Below are 19,750 nucleotides of genomic sequence, written 5' to 3' on the forward strand. Positions count from 1 at the left end.
GCGATTGGCCGCCTGCTATCAGGTGATTTTAAAACAGGATGAGTCAGATGAGCGTACCTGCTGCTGTTGGTACTGCAGGTGAGAGTAAGTCCACAGAGGGACGTCTTTGGTCACAGACAGCACGACGCCCACCAGCTTATTCACCACAGACTGAGACGTGAGAAGGACACACAGGCTGGGTAACTGACAGCAGTGACTGGCAGGTGCATGAACATGACATTAACTACAAGGCCAGTCCTGTGTGACGTCCTGCTGTGAAACCAGACGGTGGACCTGCCGACACATGAGAACTTCCAAAATGTTACTGAGGGTCAAATCTGCTCCTCTGGACACAAATACCTGAATGTCATCCAGACTGGGTCTGAGGACCATGTTGGGGATTGCAAGCTGGATGGAGGTTGTGAGGAGAGGTGGAGGAGGAGCTGGCTGGGCACCGCTGGAGGAAGACACCAAGGAGGAGGAAAAGTGTGGCTGTTGTTTGGAGACATGAAGTCTCCTCCTCAGGGCCTCCAGGCAGGATCTGGTGGCTGAGAGGAAACAGTCCAAGCTCAGGCGGCTTGTAAGAGGATTTGTTGGTTAAAACAGAGCAAATGTGTTTCTCTGGAAGTTCAGACTGAACAGAAGGAGGACAGAAGAAGAAGAGTACGATGGCAGGAAGGAAGAAACAGGACACAAGGAGACGTGGTAGAAAGGGAGGCTGACCTTTGACCAGAGCTTCAGTGCTGCGGTAACAGAGCTGACCAATCAGGTTGTAGAAACGACAAGGGAGACATGACAGACAGCGAGTCTGATGTTTGGAGTCTGGATGGAGACACTTAAAAGACCCCTGAGGACGACGAGCAGAGATGAATGAGTGTGTGTGTGTGTGTGTGTGTGTGTGCGTGTGTGTGTGTGTGTGTGTGTGTGTGTGTGTGCGTGCGTGTGTGTGTGTGTGTGTGTGTGTGCGTGTGTGTGTGTGCGTGTGCGTGTGTGACCTGGAGATTAACAGTCTCCACAGTCTTCATCTTCCTCTTCAGCTCCTCGATCAGTTCGTACACGTATCTCTCCACCTGCTGACTCTGCCTGCACACAGACACAGTGTGATGGACACACACAGACACAGTGTGATGGACACACACAGACACAGTGTGATGGACACACACAGACCAGCAGGACCAAATCTGCAGTTCCTCTAACGTCCAGCAGAGGCAGCACTGACTCAGTCCCCATAGACTCCCATGTTAAACATGTTTACAGCCTGATACAAACTGTTTGGCGTCTAAAGATCCTTAAGGTTTAAAGTTGACATCATAAGGGGCGTGGCCTCTTTGGAGTCCCTGAACTGGACCTCTGGACCATGTCTGTACTGTTGGAGCCTTTTGGAGCATTTTTAGTGACATCTGACCAACAATAAGACTGCTGTCAGGTTGCTGTGGCAACACACCGTCCATCAAGGCTGAGCTCCAATATTGGCTACTGAGCAGTAATATGCAGGTATCTGTGTGATGCACTAACCTCATGTCAGTAAAGAGAAACCATCACAAACATCACAGAAGTCACAGTTTTGTGTCTGAATATTGTCATATTCACTTTTCTTGTGATCTCACATCTGCTGCTGAACCTGATGATTAATATATGTAAATATGGGTTTTTCTACAGCTGAACTTCTGCTTGTTGCTTTCATTTGTTTGTGTGAGTCTTTCCTCTGACTTTATCGTCACCAAGTTCTTTATTTTTCTGTGTCACAGTCTAACAGCTGGATATTTACAGCAGTGGGTGAGCGGCTCGACACAGCTGTAGAACTGTGACTCATGTTATATAAATGCAGCCTTTCACGTGTCAGTGTTACTGTCAGTGTTACTGTTAGTGTTGCTGTCAGTGCTACTGTCAGTGTTGCTGTCAGTGTTACTGTTAGTGTTACTGTCAGTGTTGCTGTCAGTGTTGCTGTCAGTGTTACTGTTAGTGTTGCTGTCAGTGTTACTGTCAGTGTGACTATCAGTGTTGCTGTCAGTGTTACTGTCAGTGTTGCTGTCAGTGTTACTGTCACTGTTACTGTCAGTGTTGCTGTCAGTGTTGCTGTCAGTGTTACTGTCAGTGTTACTGTTAGTGTTACTGTCAGTGTTGCTGTCAGTGTTGCTGTCAGTGTTACTGTTACTGTTACTGTTGCTGTCAGTGTTGCTGTCAGTGTTACTGTCAGTGTTAATGTCAGTGTTACTGTCAGTGTTGCTGTCAGTGTTACTGTTAGTGTTGCTGTGAGTGTTACTGTTAGTGTTAGTGTTACTGTTAGTGTTGCTGTTAGTGTTACTGTTAGTGTTGCTGTTAGTGTTGCTGTCAGTGTTACTGTCAGTGTTACTGTCAGTGTTGCTGTCAGTGTTACTGTCAGTGTTAATATCAGTGTTACTGTCAGTGTTGCTGTCAGTGTTACTGTTAGTGTTGCTGTCAGTGTTACTGTTAGTGTTGCTGTCAGTGTTACTGTTAGTGTTAGTGTTACTGTTAGTGTTGCTGTTAGTGTTGCTTTCAGTGTTACTGTTACTGTTAGTGTTGCTTTCAGTGTTACTGTTAGTGATACTGTTAGTGTTGCTGTTAGTGTTACTGTTAGTGTTGCTTTCAGTGTTACTGTTACTGTTAGTGTTGCTTTCAGTGTTACTGTCAGTGTTACTGTCAGTGTTAATGTCAGTGTTACTGTCAGTGTTAATGTCAGTGTTACTGTTAGTGTTGCTGTCAGTGTTACTGTCAGTGTTACTGTCAGTGTTGCTGTTAGTGTTGCTTTCAGTGTTACTGTTACTGTTAGTGTTGCTTTCAGTGTTACTGTTACTGTTACTGTTAGTGTTACTGTTAGTGTTGCTGTTAGTGTTACTGTCAGTGTTAATGTCAGTGTTACTGTTACTGTTAGTGTTGCTGTCAGTGTTACTGTCAGTGTTACTGTCAGTGTTAATGTCAGTGTTACTGTCAGTGTTAATGTCAGTGTTACTGTTAGTGTTGCTGTCAGTGTTACTGTTAGTGTTGCTGTGATTGTTACTGTTAGTTACTGTTACTGTTAGTGTTGCTGTCAGTGTTACTGTCAGTGTTAATGTCAGTGTTACTGTCAGTGTTAATGTCAGTGTTACTGTCAGTGTTAATGTCAGTGTTACTGTTAGTGTTGCTGTTAGTGTTACTGTTAGTGTTACTGTTAGTGTTGCTGTTAGTGTTGCTGTTAGTGTTGCTTTCAGTGTTACTGTTACTGTTAGTGTTGCTTTCAGTGTTACTGTTACTGTTACTGTTAGTGTTACTGTTAGTGTTGCTGTTAGTGTTACTGTTAGTGTTGCTTTCAGTGTTACTGTTACTGTTAGTGTTGCTGTCAGTGTTAATGTCAGTGTTACTGTTAGTGTTGCTGTCAGTGTTACTGTCAGTGTTACTGTCAGTGTTAATGTCAGTGTTACTGTCAGTGTTGCTGTCAGTGTTACTGTTAGTGTTGCTGTCAGTGTTACTGTTAGTGTTGCTGTGAGTGTTACTGTTACTGTTACTGTTAGTGTTGCTGTCAGTGTTACTGTCAGTGTTACTGTTAGTGTTACTGTTAGTGTTGCTGTCAGTGTTACTGTCAGTGTTACTGTCAGTGTTACTGTTAGTGTTGCTGTCAGTGTTACTGTCAGTGTTACTGTTAGTGTTACTGTCAGTGTTGCTGTCAGTGTTACTGTCAGTGTTACTGTCAGTGTTGCTGTCAGTGTTACTGTTACTGTTACTGTTAGTGTTGCTGTCAGTGTTACTGTCAGTGTTACTGTTAGTGTTACTGTTAGTGTTGCTGTCAGTGTTACTGTCAGTGTTACTGTTAGTGTTACTGTCAGTGTTGCTGTCAGTGTTGCTGTCAGTGTTACTGTTACTGTTACTGTTGCTGTCAGTGTTGCTGTCAGTGTTACTGTCAGTGTTAATGTCAGTGTTACTGTCAGTGTTGCTGTCAGTGTTACTGTTAGTGTTGCTGTGAGTGTTACTGTTAGTGTTAGTGTTACTGTTAGTGTTGCTGTTAGTGTTACTGTTAGTGTTGCTGTTAGTGTTGCTGTCAGTGTTACTGTCAGTGTTGCTGTCAGTGTTACTGTCAGTGTTAATATCAGTGTTACTGTCAGTGTTGCTGTCAGTGTTACTGTTAGTGTTGCTGTCAGTGTTACTGTTAGTGTTGCTGTCAGTGTTACTGTTAGTGTTAGTGTTACTGTTAGTGTTGCTGTTAGTGTTGCTTTCAGTGTTACTGTTACTGTTAGTGTTGCTTTCAGTGTTACTGTTAGTGATACTGTTAGTGTTGCTGTTAGTGTTACTGTTAGTGTTGCTTTCAGTGTTACTGTTACTGTTAGTGTTGCTTTCAGTGTTACTGTCAGTGTTACTGTCAGTGTTAATGTCAGTGTTACTGTCAGTGTTAATGTCAGTGTTACTGTTAGTGTTGCTGTCAGTGTTACTGTCAGTGTTACTGTCAGTGTTGCTGTTAGTGTTGCTTTCAGTGTTACTGTTACTGTTAGTGTTGCTTTCAGTGTTACTGTTACTGTTACTGTTAGTGTTACTGTTAGTGTTGCTGTTAGTGTTACTGTCAGTGTTAATGTCAGTGTTACTGTTACTGTTAGTGTTGCTGTCAGTGTTACTGTCAGTGTTACTGTCAGTGTTAATGTCAGTGTTACTGTCAGTGTTAATGTCAGTGTTACTGTTAGTGTTGCTGTCAGTGTTACTGTTAGTGTTGCTGTGATTGTTACTGTTAGTTACTGTTACTGTTAGTGTTGCTGTCAGTGTTACTGTCAGTGTTGCTGTCAGTGTTACTGTTACTGTTACTGTTAGTGTTGCTGTCAGTGTTACTGTCAGTGTTACTGTTAGTGTTACTGTTAGTGTTGCTGTCAGTGTTACTGTTAGTGTTGCTGTGAGTGTTACTGTTAGTGTTGCTTTCAGTGTTACTGTTACTGTTAGTGTTGCTTTCAGTGTTACTGTTACTGTTAGTGTTGCTTTCAGTGTTACTGTTAGTGTTGCTGTCAGTGTTACTGTCAGTGTTACTGTCAGTGTTGCTGTCAGTGTTACTGTTACTGTTACTGTTAGTGTTGCTGTCAGTGTTACTGTCAGTGTTACTGTTAGTGTTGCTGTCAGTGTTACTGTTAGTGTTACCAGCTCAGGGTGACAGCAGCAGCTTGGACCAAGCTTCCTGTCTGTAGCAGGAGGTCCTGCGCTGACACAGACGAGTCTTCAGGAAGGGCCAGCAGACGGCAGGACGACATGGCCCCAAGCAGCCGGCCGATGCGACAGTCCAACAGGTCTGTTGCCATTTTGGCCACCAGGTCCAGGTCTTTGAGAGCCACATACACATTCTGCAGGACTGACACAGAGTGGAAGGGAATCATTATCGAATGCTTATAAATCTGATGTCCTTTCTTTGTATATTAGCACAACAACAATGAGACAGGAAGCTGTCCGTCCTTACACCGCTCAGTGTTGAGAGAAGTCCAGGACAGTGAGGTGAGCCCAGGGGAGAGAGCTTCCTCCACACGGCCAATGAAGGGCTGCATGAGGGGGAGTAGGAGAGGCGGGACCCTGCCCACCACAGAGCTGTAGTCCTGGAGCATCTCCAGCAGTCTGGACCAGAGTCAGCACCATCAAAGAAAACACAAGTTTACCAAAGTGAAGAAGAGATGAAGACAAGAGTCTGAGACGAGAAGAGTAACGTCGCAGAGAAAATAAATCATGATGTTGTTTAATCAAGAACAAGTGCCTTGTTTCTGTGAGCTTTTCTATCCAGCACAGAGTGAAGTAACAACAAAAACTACAAACCAAAGAAAAGACATTCATGTGATGGATTTGAGTGAGAACATCACAGAATGAGCTGCTGACGCGCCTACAGCTGGAGTGAACAGCTGCTCTCACCGGCTGTACAAATCTCTGAGCTCTGATTCCCTGGAGGTCATCTTCTGGATGACCTTTGGCATGTTCACGCCCAGTTTGGTCATCCACCGAGCTTCCTGCAGCACCTCCAGCACCACAGGGTCCAAGTTCACCGAGACCTCCTGAAACAAAGAGGCTCTTTCAAATGTTCAATAAAATCTCAAATCTAACAACAAATTTAAGGATCCAGGATCCAAAGGAAAGTGGAGTGTGTTAGTTCACTGTCTGCAGAAACAAAAGCAGTCGGCTCTGGACTGTCGGTCACATGACTGAAATGTGTAAAAACGATTTGTTCAAATCTGAAAAAGATGATTAAAAAGTTAAACCCACACACAACCTTTAAAAGCTGCTTTCATTCAGTCGTCACAAACCTTGCTGTCTTCATGTCGGACCAGCAGGGTGGCGCTCAGGCAGCGTGGCGCGCTCTCTGCAGCCTGACTCCACCCCTGCAGGTGCAGCACCTCGTACTGCAGAAACACCATAGCCAGCTGGTTGTAGCTCCGGATGACTTTTGTCATCTCTGGTCCCTGAGACAGACACAGACAGGCGGCGTCACCGAGGACGCGCTCATCACAGAGATCATGTGACTGATGGGGTAAAGTCAGAGTGTGCACCTTCAGGAAGTCAAGCTTCTTCTTCAGGATCAACATCGGAGCTTCAACCTTCCTGAAGAGCTGCCGGCTCCAAAGGACCCTGCCTGACACCTGAGAGAGAGAGAGCATGACAAAAGCTTTATCGGTAAATAAATCATCTGTTTTTCTCAATAGAAGCACAATAGAAGCACAATAGAAGCATCCTCGAGGACTGGAGTTTGACACTCGGATTTAAAGTAGTGAATTTCCTGCTGGTGTTTGTGAGCACGGGGTGAGCAGGTGTAAGTACCGGCGGCAGGTTGCGTCCGATGGGCGGCCGGTCCTTGTGTTTCTGGTAGGTCTTCCTCAGCAGCTCCAGATCTCGGCTGTAGCGCTGCAGCAGCAGCAGGTAGTACTGCCTCAGGTCCAAGCGAGCCAGCGGACCCGACTCAAACATGGCCAACAGCTCCAGCAATCTCTGCGTCTGAATCCAGACACATTGTTTCAGTTCTGTGTGTTTGATACGATAAGAAGTCGCTTTCAGTTCTGATTGTGTGAACTCACAGAGACAGGCCGGCTGAACCAGTCGTCCAGCAGAGACCGAAGACACTGGAACACACTCTGAACCTGGAGCTGGAAGTCTGCATAGTCTCTGTCAAACTGAGACACACAGAGCTTCCTCAGGACTGAACCACAACTCGTAACAGCTGGAAGAGCGAGGTAAGCTGAAGCAACCACCGAGTTATTTCTGATTATCATTCACGACATCATTAGACAGAAACACACGCTGTCTGAACTAAACACACACTGTTGTTGTGTTTCTGAACACACCGACTTCTCTTAAAGCAAATGAAGTCGAGCGTTTCAGGAAGATCAGACTGGTAGAAAGCCCTGAAAGCATTTCAAAGACTTGTTCATCGCTCCACAGTAAGAGCATCTGTCCACAAACGGAGGAACTTCTGACTTTCAGGACTGTTCAGTTCAGCTTTGAGTCGGTGACATCCATCAATAACCTTCATGGTTAAACCTGTACACTGGTTTCCTCTCTGTGTGAGCTTTGGTTCAGCTATGTCTCTATGAGCAGTGTTATAATGTCCACATGTGAGTGTGTAAGGGTGTGTGCCAGATGTTTGTGAGCGTGCATACTGGTGCACAGAGACACTACAGTGAAGACATGCTGGATAACATGTGTGACTGCGTGACTACAGTCTGATAAATAGCTGATAAGAACGGTGCTCGTGTTAGGAGACCAGGAGGGAAACGACTGTTCTGACCTCTGATGGAGGCTGTTGTGTTCAAAGGCAGTTAGTAAAAGTTCTCTTTGTTCATCCAGCTGCTCTGTGAGGTCAGAGTGTGATTACTCAGAGTCCAATAAAGACATGAAACGTACCTGTTACTGTGTTATTAGCTGTTATTGGCTCATTCAGCCTCACTGTGAGAGAAGCTTCACAATCATATCTGATAAAAGTTGTCCCTGTAAAACCAATGAAGTCCTGTTCCTGTCAGGGCCTGGGTCTGGGGAAGCAGGACTCAGGTGTTTTTGTGGTTTTCGCTGTTTTCCACCCGTCTGTTCGTGTTTATCTGTGTGTGTGCTCCGGGATGTTTTACCTGAGCGGCCTCAGAAGCGTTCCTGCGCCGGAGGCATCCACACCTGACGCTCGCCATCTGCAGCAGAGTACGCTCGTCGGGAGAGCCGTGTTTAAGAGTGTGGCTGAGTTCCAGTGGGATCCTTCAGTCTAACTCATCCTAATAATAATTATTGTGATGATACCTCGCTCGCTGGGATGACCTCTGAACTGTGTTTTTGTGTCACCAGGGTTCAGCAGAGTGTTTTTCACGGAGCCACGGTTGGGAGCAGGAGTTTGTTGGGGTTGTGTTTTCACCTGATCACAGACATCGTGTGGGCTTCAGGAGGAATTGCCACAGAAGTCACAGTGCTGGGATGTAACTGTGTTTTCTCCACTGACTTTAAATGAATCCACTGTCACTCATGAAGTCATTTTGGCTCCTCTCATTCCTACAACTCCACAGTCTGCACCGCAGCGTCACAGTTCCTCGTCCTTTTCTTCCATTTTTCTCCGTTTCTGTGATTTTGTCCCGTATATAATAAAAGTGATTAATGTGTTTCAAGAATATAGATTTGAAATCACCTCCAGTTTGCGCTGATCCAGGACGTCACAGGTCTTGGACTCAGTTGTGGAGACGATGGTCTGGTAGCGAACACAGATCTTCTCCACGCCCTCCACCTGAAACACACCTGAGCTCATTTCTGTCACACTGAAATGGAAGAACTGCAAAATAGACTTTTGACACCATTAATAAATAATAAAAGGAGGAAATACATTTATACAAAATCATTACAAATGTCCATTCATCGCTGTAGCTTTGCACTGACTTTAATTCAACCATTTTTATATTATAAATGTCTCATTATAATTATTATTGTGCATTGATGAATATCTGATGGAGTCACTTGTTTCTAATCTGACAATCATCCACCTTCATGCTCTGCAGAGCAGCCAGGCTCTCCAGCGTGGACGCCATGTCGGCCATCTTCTCCAGACGGTGGCAGAAAGAGTCAAACTTCCCGAAGATGTAGTTCTCACTGAAAACACGCACACACGTGTGTAAAGGTTAGCGTGACGCTGCTGACACGCTCTGACTCAGAGTCAGTTCCTGATCACCTGAAGTCAAACTGTCTGTTCTCAGGGTTTTCTCTCAGTTTGTCTCTGACGCTGTGGAAGCTTCGCTGATACGCCGCATTCAGATTACAGCAGTCAGAGATTCTCTGCAGCAGCACCGGCCTGACACACACACACACACACACACACACACACACACACACACACACACACACAGTCCATTTGTTAGTCTGAGTCTAAACTCTGTGACGATCTGAAGTTTCAGTCTAATGTCAGTTTCAGGTGTGCTGCGGTACCTGCTGTGCTCCCAGACACGCCTCACGCCCTGCAGCAGGTAGCTCCTGCAGGTGCTGATCATCTGGTTGGTGACCTTGAGCAGCAGTGAGCTCATCCTCTCTGAGGTGTTGTAGTACTGGGACACCACGTGGATCATCTTGATGCCGTTCATCAGACTGGGAATGTGCTCCAGCATCCTGGTCTGTGGGGCCGGGAAGAAGACGGAGGATGAGAGACGGTTTGTCCGGTGACTGATACGAGCTTCAGTGTGAGAAACAAAGCTGCTGACACAGCAGGAGCAGACAGCAGCCTCATTACTGACATGTAGACATCAAATAAATGCACATTCAGGCTGAGCTGGAGAATCCTGTATCCACCAAATCTGATCCAGTAACAAGAAAACGGTTTGTCATCAGACCCGATGCAAAAGAAGAAATAATAAAAACCATTAAAAAAGAAGCTGGTGGAGGTGAAACACCCGACTCATCAGCACCAAAAGATCAATGAGAGAAATACTGATAAATCAGAGCTGGAACATCTCAGACTGAGCTGTGATCTCTGTCCTGATCAAACCTGTTTGTCTCTTTGATCTTTTTAAACTTTTTTAAAAGTCTGAAACTGAGAAAAGAAAAGAAGTCTTTAGTTTTTAATTCTTTCTTCTTCTTAAGTTACAGACAGGCCTTTGTCTCAGCTGTGATGTGTGACTACAGCCTCTCTGTGATGTGTGACGATGTCTTCACTGTTTTCTGTTCCTCACAATCATGACGGACTCAAACAGACGCTTTTATACAGAAAGACATGAAGAGTGTTTTTCTCACAGGAGTGGATTTTTCCACAGATCCAAAGAACTTGTTGAGGGTGTAAAGATACTTGACGTTGTCCTTTGCCTCGTTGGCCACCACAGTGATGTCTCTGTCCTGATAAATCAATAAATCGATCAGTGATGACGTCAGCGTCGTCGAGACAACAGCTGTGAACTGAACAGGAAATAAACTGCTGACCAGATCTCTCCAGGCACGCAGGCACCGAGACTGAGCCACCTGCAGGACCCCCACAGTCCTCTTCACCTGAGAGCCCTTCACTTCCTCCAGCAGACTGACACACACACACACACACACACACACACAAACACACACACACACACACACACACACACACACAAACACACACAGTTACAGCTGTTCAAAGGCTGTTTGCTTGTATTCGTGTCAGTGTTGATGTCGTACTTGCACATAAACTCTACATTGGACTCTGATGTGTCGCTCCATACCTGCCACCTACTGGTCAGCCAGTGTAAGTGCACAAAATATTTCTTCAAACCAAGATGGAAAAATACATGTTTGAAAAAATGAAGTTCAAAAATCTTTTTTCATCCCTAAAGATGAATAAAAACACTAAAGAAAGAATCCTGATTGATGTCGTCATAATTCATGCATGAAAGGGTTAAAAACTATTAAACAAACAAACAAACACGTGAATATTTTGGAACATTTCAACTTCAAAGAGCAGAAAGAGAAAGAACAGAAAGTTATATTGTGTAAAAGTGGTTTTGTCCTGAAGTCTCAGAGTGGAGACTAAACTGTTGCAGGTCTGAGGAGCTTCTGTCCACAGACGTCAGATCATGTTTGATAAACTGAGTTTAAAGTGAAACCTGTAAATGCTGACGCTACAGGAGATCCAGCTGAGAGGACGCGTCTACCTGTTGAAGGTCACCGTGCGGCTCTTCCAGTGCTCCAGCTCGGCCGATGGCCCGACGTCGTCGGCCTCTTTCCTCATCTGCTCGCTCTCCGTCAGCACCTGCTTGATTTGATTGGTCCACAGGGTCAACGCCTCCTCCAGGCGCTCCACCAGCTCACTGTTATTGGCTGAGAGCGAAACACACGAGTTCCTCTAAACACACGTGAACACGGACTCATTGTTTCAAAGAAGCCATCGTCTCAGGTCAGATGCTTCCTTCAGCTTCCACAGATAAACTGGTTTGATTTAGCTGAGAGTCGATTTTTAAAGCTTTAAACGATGTTTCCTGTATTTCCAACAGTCTTATTGTTTGTGTGAGATGTGAACAGCTTGAGCTTCATACCTGCTGCTCTGTAGTCTGCAGGGCTGCTCAGCTGGCTGATGGCGTCAGGAAGCTCCACGTGCTGCAGCTGGAACTTTCTCTCCATGTTCAGTCGGGCTGAGCTCAGATTACTGACGAACTGATCCACCGAGGACAGGAAGGACCGGACGTGTGGACACGAGGCGCCGTCCTGCACAGAGCCCCACGACTGGGCACAGGGTCAAAGGTCAGCAATAACAACAAAGGTTAATGTGTTTCCTGTTTCACTTTTTACCTTATTCACAGCCAACAGCATCAGGAGGAGCACTGCACACAAATCAGACTTTTCATGGATCATTATGTAACAGCTACAGTCAAGCCCCACAAAGAGAAACCAGCAGGTACAGATAAGCCCAAGGTGTGGCCTCCAGTAACACTGTGAGGAACCTTGGAGTCATGTTTGACCAGGACATGTCCTTCAACGCACATATTAAACACATATGTAAGACTGCTTTCTTCCATTTGTGCAACATCTCTAAAGTTAGAAATATCCTGTCTCAGAGTGACGCTGAAAAACTAGTTCATGCATTTATTACTTCCAGGCTGGACGACTGTAATTCATTATTATCAGGAAGTCCTAAAAACTCCCTAAAAAGCCTTCAGTTAATCCAAAATGCTGCAGCAAGAGTCCTGACAGGGACTAGAAACAGCAGATTTCTCCTACACTGGCTTCTCTTCACAGGATTGACCCCTCATGGCTGCCCCTCCCTGCCCCTTTCTTTGCTTTCAGTCTCTTCCTGTTTAAAGAGAGTTCATCCTTCCCACCATCAACAAAGTCTTCATATATGGCGTCATGTGATCACTGGAAGCTTAAAACATCTCCCTTCTTGTGCTCAGTGAAAGCCTGAATGGATGGAGGTGTTTTACCTGCTGCGACCTGAGAGCAGGTAACATGATGTGAGTCAGCAGAGTTTCCAGACCGTTCAGGACGCCGCCGCCGCTGCAGTCCAACACGCCAAAGTTCACTTCCTGGAAACATCAGGTTGCACCAGAAGATCAGAATGATTGGCTGCATCCACGTCACAGTCAACCAATGAGGTCTGTGCAGTTTGTTAAAGTTGCAGGTGAGGAGGTGACCCAGACCAGTTACTGACCTGCTGCACGTTAGCGGTGGTTATGGCCTTCTCAGTGGTTCTCAGGAAGAACAGACATTTCCCCAGTAAAGGCTGGAAACACAGAACGTGATGGAGTTCAGGTTCCTTTAACGTGACGCAGACAGAGCACTTCCTCTGCACTCTGTCACCAAAGTTCACCATGCAAAGGAAAACCTTTCATGGGCTTTAAAGACGGGGTGGTTGGAGAGCTCTGCAGGCTGCTCGTTACCAGTGATGGGAGTAACGCCGCTACTTTTTTCAGTAACGAGTAATCTAATTACTACTCCTATCGTTACAACGCTGTTACAGTTACTAACAAGAAAATGTGGTGCGTTACTATGTTTCAAAAAACAGACGGTTGAAGCTGTGTTCAGCTTCCAGCAGCTTATATCAGCTGCAGGAAGTAGCTGTAAGTAATCTGGGCGCTGCAGCTTTAAGCAGCTGTGCTCCCGCAGACAGACCATCACTTTTTGGCACAACAGCTGGAGCTCAGGGGGCTTTGAAGTGGATCTATTCAGCTTTTATTTCCTGATCATTTGAAGCATCAACAAAGTTTCTAAAAACAAGCAACAGTTTGTCATCATTCATAAACTCTGACGTCACAGGAGTGTTTTTATTCCTGTCCCATGTTTGAACGTTTCTGCATATCAGAGCTGCCAACACGGCACCGACTCAGGCTGGAACTGACTTTAAATCCTTCATCATTCATGATCCTGTTCAAACCACATCCAGGGGAAATGTTATTAGCATGTAGCCTTTAGCTCATGTTGCTGCTCCTCCATGTTTGTAGTCCTTTTTTCTGTGAATAAGTGTTTGTGGAGCTTTGAGCTCCTCAGACTTCGGCCTCTCGACCTCCTGATGTTCAGCCTGCAGCTGTCAGTCATCCAGTGTTTGCTCAAAGACTTTAATCACCTCGTTAACCAAACAAAGCAGCACAGTTTGATCCATGGAAACACAAACACGCTCAGGCTCATCGTCTCTGAACAGGACAATGATGAATCGTAGGCTCGGGATTGTTTGGAGCTTAAAGAGAAATCAGATACATCAGAACACAAAAACCCCGAGAGGTGGATCAATGTGACGTCACACAGCTCTGAGTCCTCGAGTCTGATCCAGGCTCGTGCTTTAAGACACGTTTCTGTGTAACACTCAGCTCAGGTGTGTTCAGGACATTTGCTTGGAAGAAGCCGTCTGTGGATAAATCCTGCTCTCCACCTCAGCTGTCAGGTTTATCCAGAGAACGGCCGTCCTGACTTCCAGCAGCCCCACAGTCCTCGTTTCTAATAAACTGGCATCACTGAAACGAACTGTCTGCCTCGCTGTTCAATAATCTGCTCTTTGCCAATTTCCCAGCAGAACCTTCCACTCATATCAGCATTTTTCTGTGATTCTCACATGAACTAAGCATAAAAAGCTGAAGCCAACCTCAGAGTTCCCCGTAGTGAGGAAGAGTTTCCTCTGAGCCACAGCTGAGTTTGATGCGTCCACAAAGGAAGACTGACGGGAGGACAGACTCTGGGAGAAAGGCAGATATTAAAAGATATGAATACAAAGTGCAACAAACAGCAGATTATGAAGAGCGGTTAGACCTTCATGTGTCCGTCATTGAAATGTGATCAAAGTTACCTGTTTGACATCCTGATAGAAGAAAATCAGCTTCTTGGATCCATTTGCAGCAAAGAATTCATGGATCAGACTGAACTGGAAGAATCAGACATTAATGACTCAAAGGTTCAACTCTGAGGAAGGATCACGTCTCTGAACTTACTCTGTCATCAGAGACCATGGCGTCTTCCACCGCCGCCTCCTCCAGGCTGCCGGCGTCTGCCAGCCTGCTCATCAGGTATTTATGTCGGGCATCCAGAGCTGCCCGCCGTTCCTCCTTCACGGCTCTCGCCTGTTTGGCTACTTCTCTCCTCGCCTCATTGGACAGCAGCGTCGTCCTTTTACCAGACACCTGGAGAAACATCAGCTCAGTCTACAGACGCAGAGACCAGCGAGAGCCAAACATCTGCAGGTTTCTGAGGACCACGTTTGACCCTGACTGGAGGCATCGATTCTGAGTGCGACTGCCTAAACTGAGCTACTGCCCCCCCTCCACTGAGACGTTCTCCTGTGATGCGTCATGGGGGGAAGTGTTCCTCACGGTTGGACTCGTGAGAAGTTCAGTCAGTTTATTCAAACTTTAAAACATTTTCAGTCGCTGGATTTCAGCAGAAACAAATGTGAACACAGCACTTTTTGATTGAGTATAAAAGGATGAAAGAGTCAGTGATCAGTAACATTGTTGCTGCCTGATGCTGTTGTAGAGCTGTCTGTGGATCCTCACGTTCCTGGAAGCCTTCCCTGGATTGCTCAGATATCATTAACTTGTTTGTGTTCAGTAGAATCAGGTGTTGTGGATGCAGGTCGTAGCTGTGTGAGGCCTGTACAGTCAGCGCTGTGTGAGCGCTGTGTAACATTAGCTTAGACTTCTTTCTGTTGTTATCATCCTTCAGGTTAATGTTGTTTTCATTGTGCATCACAGGAAGTGTGGGTGGCTGTTAGCCTCACAGCTCATGGAGAGTTGCTGCTGCTCTGCCTCCTTTTTGATGTTTCTGCTCTTTGTGGCTTTGTGTTACTTTGTGTCGTGTCTGAAACAAGTGAGTCCATGTTACTAACTGTAGTCTCTGTCTCGTGCACAGCTGACTGTTGTCTGAATGAAAGTATTTTTGTACTTTGTGTAATCTGTTGGGTCTTTGAGCCCTTTTTAAACAGCATATGAGCCATATGTATGTGTGTATATGAAAGGTTGTTTGTAATACATAAAACTGTTGCTTATTCTAGAGCTGCTGCTGTGCCTGATTGGTCGACTCGCTCTAAACTGAACGTTGACTCTTTTGGTTTTTTACATGTTGTCAATAAACCAACTTCTTTATGATTTGAACGGCGTCTCTGACGTGTCACAGGCCTGTCAGCTTTCTTGGTGGTTGGTACAGTTTTGAGCTTCATGCTCTGGCTGTTGTTGGGTTTTCCTCTTTCATATTAAAGCTTTTGTCCTACATTTGCTCTAAAGTCTAATTCTAATCCCAGCACTGTGTCTGGGTGTGTGATGGTTGTTTTCCTGCTCTTTCTCATGAAACAGTCACAACATTCTCAGTCCAACTTTCACTCTTTGCTGTGTTTGCTGCAGCTGCAGTGAACATGGTGCCGTTTGCCTTTAAGAAAGTTGTGCACAAAGGCTTTTTCTCTAGCAGACAGCTGTGTGGCTAAAAGTCAGATCATTTTTTACCACCTCAGTCACACTGGACTGAAACAAGAGTGAAACTAGGAAGAATCAGAGTTTGTCCAGTGACTGCACTGATTTTCTTCATATTCACAAACTGATTCTAAGTAGTTGAATCAGCCAGCTAATCACCCGGACACTGAGCGTCCAACACGCTCCCTGAAGGAAACGATTACATCCTCCAAACAATCACAATCTGTCTCTGAATGACTGGAATTATTCTCTGATTGGTGAATAACTGGAATTTATCAATGCAGACACGTTGAAACATGATGAAGTCAGTCTGAGTCTCTTTGGCTAACTTAACTCAAGTGGTTGCCGACTATTCTGGTTATATTCCCATATAACAGCAGGGTTGCTGAGCACCTCTGTCACTCTGCACTTATGTTCCCAGTTCTCTTTTGTGGAGGAATTTTCCAGGAATTCCTGGGACCAGCTTTCCATGAGAGACCCGATCAGGAGCGACTGTCCTGGACACTCCCAGCATCACAGGGATGCACAAACCCGTCTACCACAGTGACTGATCGTCACAGGCCCACATGTAGCTTTAGATCACACGTGTGCACTTCCTGTGGTCACTGCTGGAACTCTAGACTCACCGAGGGGCCAGTGGTTGGTGAGGCAGCAGCAGCTGAAGTCATGTGACTAATGGCTCTCAGGTTCTGTCCTCCTATTGGCCGGTGTCCTTCACCTGTCACACCTGGTCCAGAAAGAGTGAGAATGTTCAGAGCTTTAATGGAAAAGAATATTATTCCATATAAAAGGCCTGTAACAAGTATTGTAGTGTTAATCAGGATGAAGTCCATCATGAACACTTCAGAGTGCTTCAGACAGTCGGTGTTTCATCCACAGAGCCTCCAGTCTGCATATCAAAGGATCCTGAGGAATGACAGTGAACCCGAGTTCCCCTCATTACATTCATGTGTGTGACTGTGAGGAAAAGGTGATTGTATGAACGTGTGTGAGCGAGTGAATGAGGCTTGTATCACAGTGGAGATAATGTCAGCGGCACAAGCTGGACGCTGCAGGTGTCACATGTGAATCTGTGCATCAGTGTCTGCACCTTTGTGGAGGTGAAGCTCAGGAGGTTTGTTCAAAGCTCTGTCTGCTCCATCTTTCTTTCCCTCAGGCCTCTCCAGATCAGGAAGGAGGTCCTGTTCTCCTTCTCCCTCCTGGACTTCTGGATCCAGGGAAGGATCAAAGTCGGTCAGCCCAGCATCAGAGCTTCTGGCTGGGGGAGGACTGGAAGTTTCAGCTGGAGGCTGAGAGCCTGGATCTGCCATCTGAGTCACAATTCAAATATTCTCAGTAATCTCATTTTGAAAGCTCATTCATTTGGACTGAATGTGGGACAGGAGCACATCTGTACTGCTTCAGCTGGACCTCTAACAGCACTTTGTAAATGTTGGACTGTTTGATCTTCCAGCTGCTTCATGAAGCTGCAGATCTTTTCATTGGGTAACAGTTCTGACTGCAGCATGCGCTGCTCTTAAACCTGCAGCTATAGTTGTGCATTAATAACCTTCACAGATGTCCAGGTTACCCCTGCTGTGTGCTCTGATGCACATGTGCTGAACTCCTTTATTCACACAGCCACGTGTTTCTCACCTGCTACCAGTGAAAACTGCTAGTTTTTAAATAAGAAGAGATTTTACACAAAGCTTTTTCTCTTTTTTAATGTTTAATATAAACATTTCAATAATTTCCTTTTTTCTTACATTTGACTGATGGTATCATCTTTCTGTGAAACTGTGCTGCCATCATCTATCATAAGACCACAGATAAAATGCAGATAAATGTGGTGTTAATAAAGCTCCCAAATAAAAACAAGACTCAGTGATAATAATGAGACGATGTTTCATCAGATCAGAAACCAGCAGGGTTATAATACCTGTGCTGACTCACCTGTGTGCGTCTGTCTGAGGACGAGTCTCTGATACTCTGGGACCAACCAGTGAAGTCAGACTAACAGTGGAAACAGGAAGTGAATCAAAGTTTGACTGTCTCCATGGTAACCCAGGCCGGGGGATTGTGTGTGTTTCTTAGTGACTCTGTAACCAAACACACAACAAAGCTGCCTCCACTGTGGGTGTTAATTCATTTATTTCAGCCACTGAAATCATTTCCAATGATGTCGAAGATTCAAAAAGGCATAAAAATACACAGTATATATATATATGAATGTATGTGTATATATGTATAAGGAAAAGGGGCCACAATAAGACAAAACAATATAAAACTCAGCTGCCTCGATGTGTCCTGACTTTCTCGTGTTTATTTAAAGAATCTCTTTGAATCCAGGTTTTAGACGGTTTCATGTATATTTGGTTTGTTCCTGGTTCGCTGCTACTTTAGAGTTTATTCCTCTCTCAGTGTTTCTCCCTCTCGGGTCAAGTCTCTTGTATTGACTTTGTTCATGTGTCTGTTTCAGTTTTCACATTTCCTGTTTTATTTTGACGAGTTGTCGTCCTCGTGCTTTGCTTTTGTTTCCCTCGTCTTGTTTGCTGTGATTTAGTTCACCTGTGTCTTGTTCTCCCAGCTGTCTCCACTTCCCCTTATTGCCCTGCTGTCCATCAGTTATCAGTTTTCTAAGTTCCTGATCTCTGAATTCAAACTCCAGCATAAGAAAGCAGGCAGCAAAACTTTATTTAAACAGGCAGAAGCACAACGTGCTGCTCAAAGCAGAAGCACAGAGGAGAGTTTAAACCTCAGTAAACAGATTGTAAACACTGATCATGTGATTCAATAGGTTATTCCAGCATTACAGGTAAAAACAGCTTCAGTTATATTGGTGGAAACTGACGCTGGTCCCAGATAACCTGAGGTGTTGCTCTTCAACCTGTAGATGTGGTTCAGCATTAATGGAGCTTCACGTATTTGCTGGTTTGTGCACTAATAATTACTGAGGTCCCAGACCCTGCTTCAGTCCATCCAATGTCCTGCTCAGCATCTAATCAGAGTCCAGTTTTAACGAGAGGCACTTTCAGAACTAAAGTGCAGTTTAAAAACACGTCACATGAAGATCACAATGACACCGTCAGTGGTCTTTGACATTCATGGTCACAGCTCCACAGACTCTTTCCAAGTCTGTCTTCATTCAGGTTCAGCTCTGTGGAAAGGCATCGATCCTCCTCACAGAGAGCAGCGATCAGCAGTGAGCTGGCTTCACTTCCTCGTGTCCATCACGTCTCGTGCTTTATCTGCTCTGCTGTGATCTGACTGATTCATCTCCTGATCATTGATAACACGCTGCTGCAGGAGTTTATCCAGATGTTGGTTTAAAACAGGTTCAGACACTCTTTCAATAAACTGTGAGCGAACTGTGAGCAGCCTCTCAGCTGCTGGGACTCGGGCCTCAGCTGGGACACTCCTCATTAAGGTTTCTGTTCTTGGTGCTGAAGGAACAAAGATAGATAACAGACATGTAACAGGACGCTGACCTGCAGATGAACAGATACTTAAGTATGATTTCAGTTGAACTTTTATGAAAGAACCAGATGTTTGCAGGGTCATTTCTGCTCTGGCTTCTGGCAGCAACCTTACCTGCAGGTAAACAGATGATTTCCAGGTTTCTGTCCCCTCTTGGTCTTTGACCATCAGAGTCACAATCTCTGGATTTGTAGTCAGGAACACTTGAAATGTTGGATGCTGTTATTATTATATTATTATTATTATTATATATCAAATCACTCATATACAGGAAAGGAAGAGGCGGAGCTTATTTCCTGCAGGGAGAGGTTAGCAGTCTGTGTCTTTCTCATTTCTGACTCCTAAAGAGCTGAAAAACACAGGCTGTTATTGGCTGGCTGACACTGGGATTAATGTCCTTGAAGCCAGCAGTCTTTAATGTCCAGGTTCAGAACGGGCAGGTGAAAAGCAGTCCTTTATGTTCTCTGATGTTCAATCAACTGTCCTGATTACTGAGGGAGCAGAGAAAGTGTCTC

At 45.2% G+C, this 19,750-nt stretch overlaps 1 protein-coding gene across 1 annotated transcript in view; it reads right to left on the reverse strand.

Moving 5' to 3' along the window:
• Positions 1 to 14,510, reverse strand: part of dnah5l (dynein, axonemal, heavy chain 5 like) — a 50,112-nt gene extending 35,602 nt beyond the window's left edge. The window contains exons 1-22 of the mRNA XM_087845538.1: positions 14,310 to 14,510; positions 14,168 to 14,242; positions 13,967 to 13,999; positions 12,542 to 12,613; positions 12,315 to 12,416; positions 11,430 to 11,616; positions 11,049 to 11,214; positions 10,351 to 10,444; positions 10,168 to 10,266; positions 9,370 to 9,551; positions 9,116 to 9,235; positions 8,931 to 9,036; positions 8,582 to 8,677; positions 6,996 to 7,091; positions 6,742 to 6,915; positions 6,474 to 6,563; positions 6,231 to 6,386; positions 5,842 to 5,981; positions 5,402 to 5,553; positions 5,089 to 5,296; positions 340 to 556; positions 58 to 150 (exon numbers count right to left, since the gene is read on the reverse strand). Of these exons, the coding sequence (XP_087701664.1) occupies positions 58 to 150; positions 340 to 556; positions 5,089 to 5,296; positions 5,402 to 5,553; positions 5,842 to 5,981; positions 6,231 to 6,386; positions 6,474 to 6,563; positions 6,742 to 6,915; positions 6,996 to 7,091; positions 8,582 to 8,677; positions 8,931 to 9,036; positions 9,116 to 9,235; positions 9,370 to 9,551; positions 10,168 to 10,266; positions 10,351 to 10,444; positions 11,049 to 11,214; positions 11,430 to 11,616; positions 12,315 to 12,416; positions 12,542 to 12,613; positions 13,967 to 13,999; positions 14,168 to 14,242; positions 14,310 to 14,510 (2,859 nt within the window). The remainder of the gene's footprint in view (positions 1 to 57; positions 151 to 339; positions 557 to 5,088; positions 5,297 to 5,401; positions 5,554 to 5,841; positions 5,982 to 6,230; positions 6,387 to 6,473; positions 6,564 to 6,741; positions 6,916 to 6,995; positions 7,092 to 8,581; positions 8,678 to 8,930; positions 9,037 to 9,115; positions 9,236 to 9,369; positions 9,552 to 10,167; positions 10,267 to 10,350; positions 10,445 to 11,048; positions 11,215 to 11,429; positions 11,617 to 12,314; positions 12,417 to 12,541; positions 12,614 to 13,966; positions 14,000 to 14,167; positions 14,243 to 14,309) is intronic.
• Between the last annotated feature and the right edge of the window lie 5,240 nt (positions 14,511 to 19,750).

This window comes from Neolamprologus brichardi, chromosome 9 (genome assembly GCF_056152115.1).
Source record: "Neolamprologus brichardi isolate AB-2024 chromosome 9, ASM5615211v1, whole genome shotgun sequence".
In the NCBI taxonomy this organism is placed as follows: domain Eukaryota; kingdom Metazoa; phylum Chordata; class Actinopteri; order Cichliformes; family Cichlidae; genus Neolamprologus; species Neolamprologus brichardi.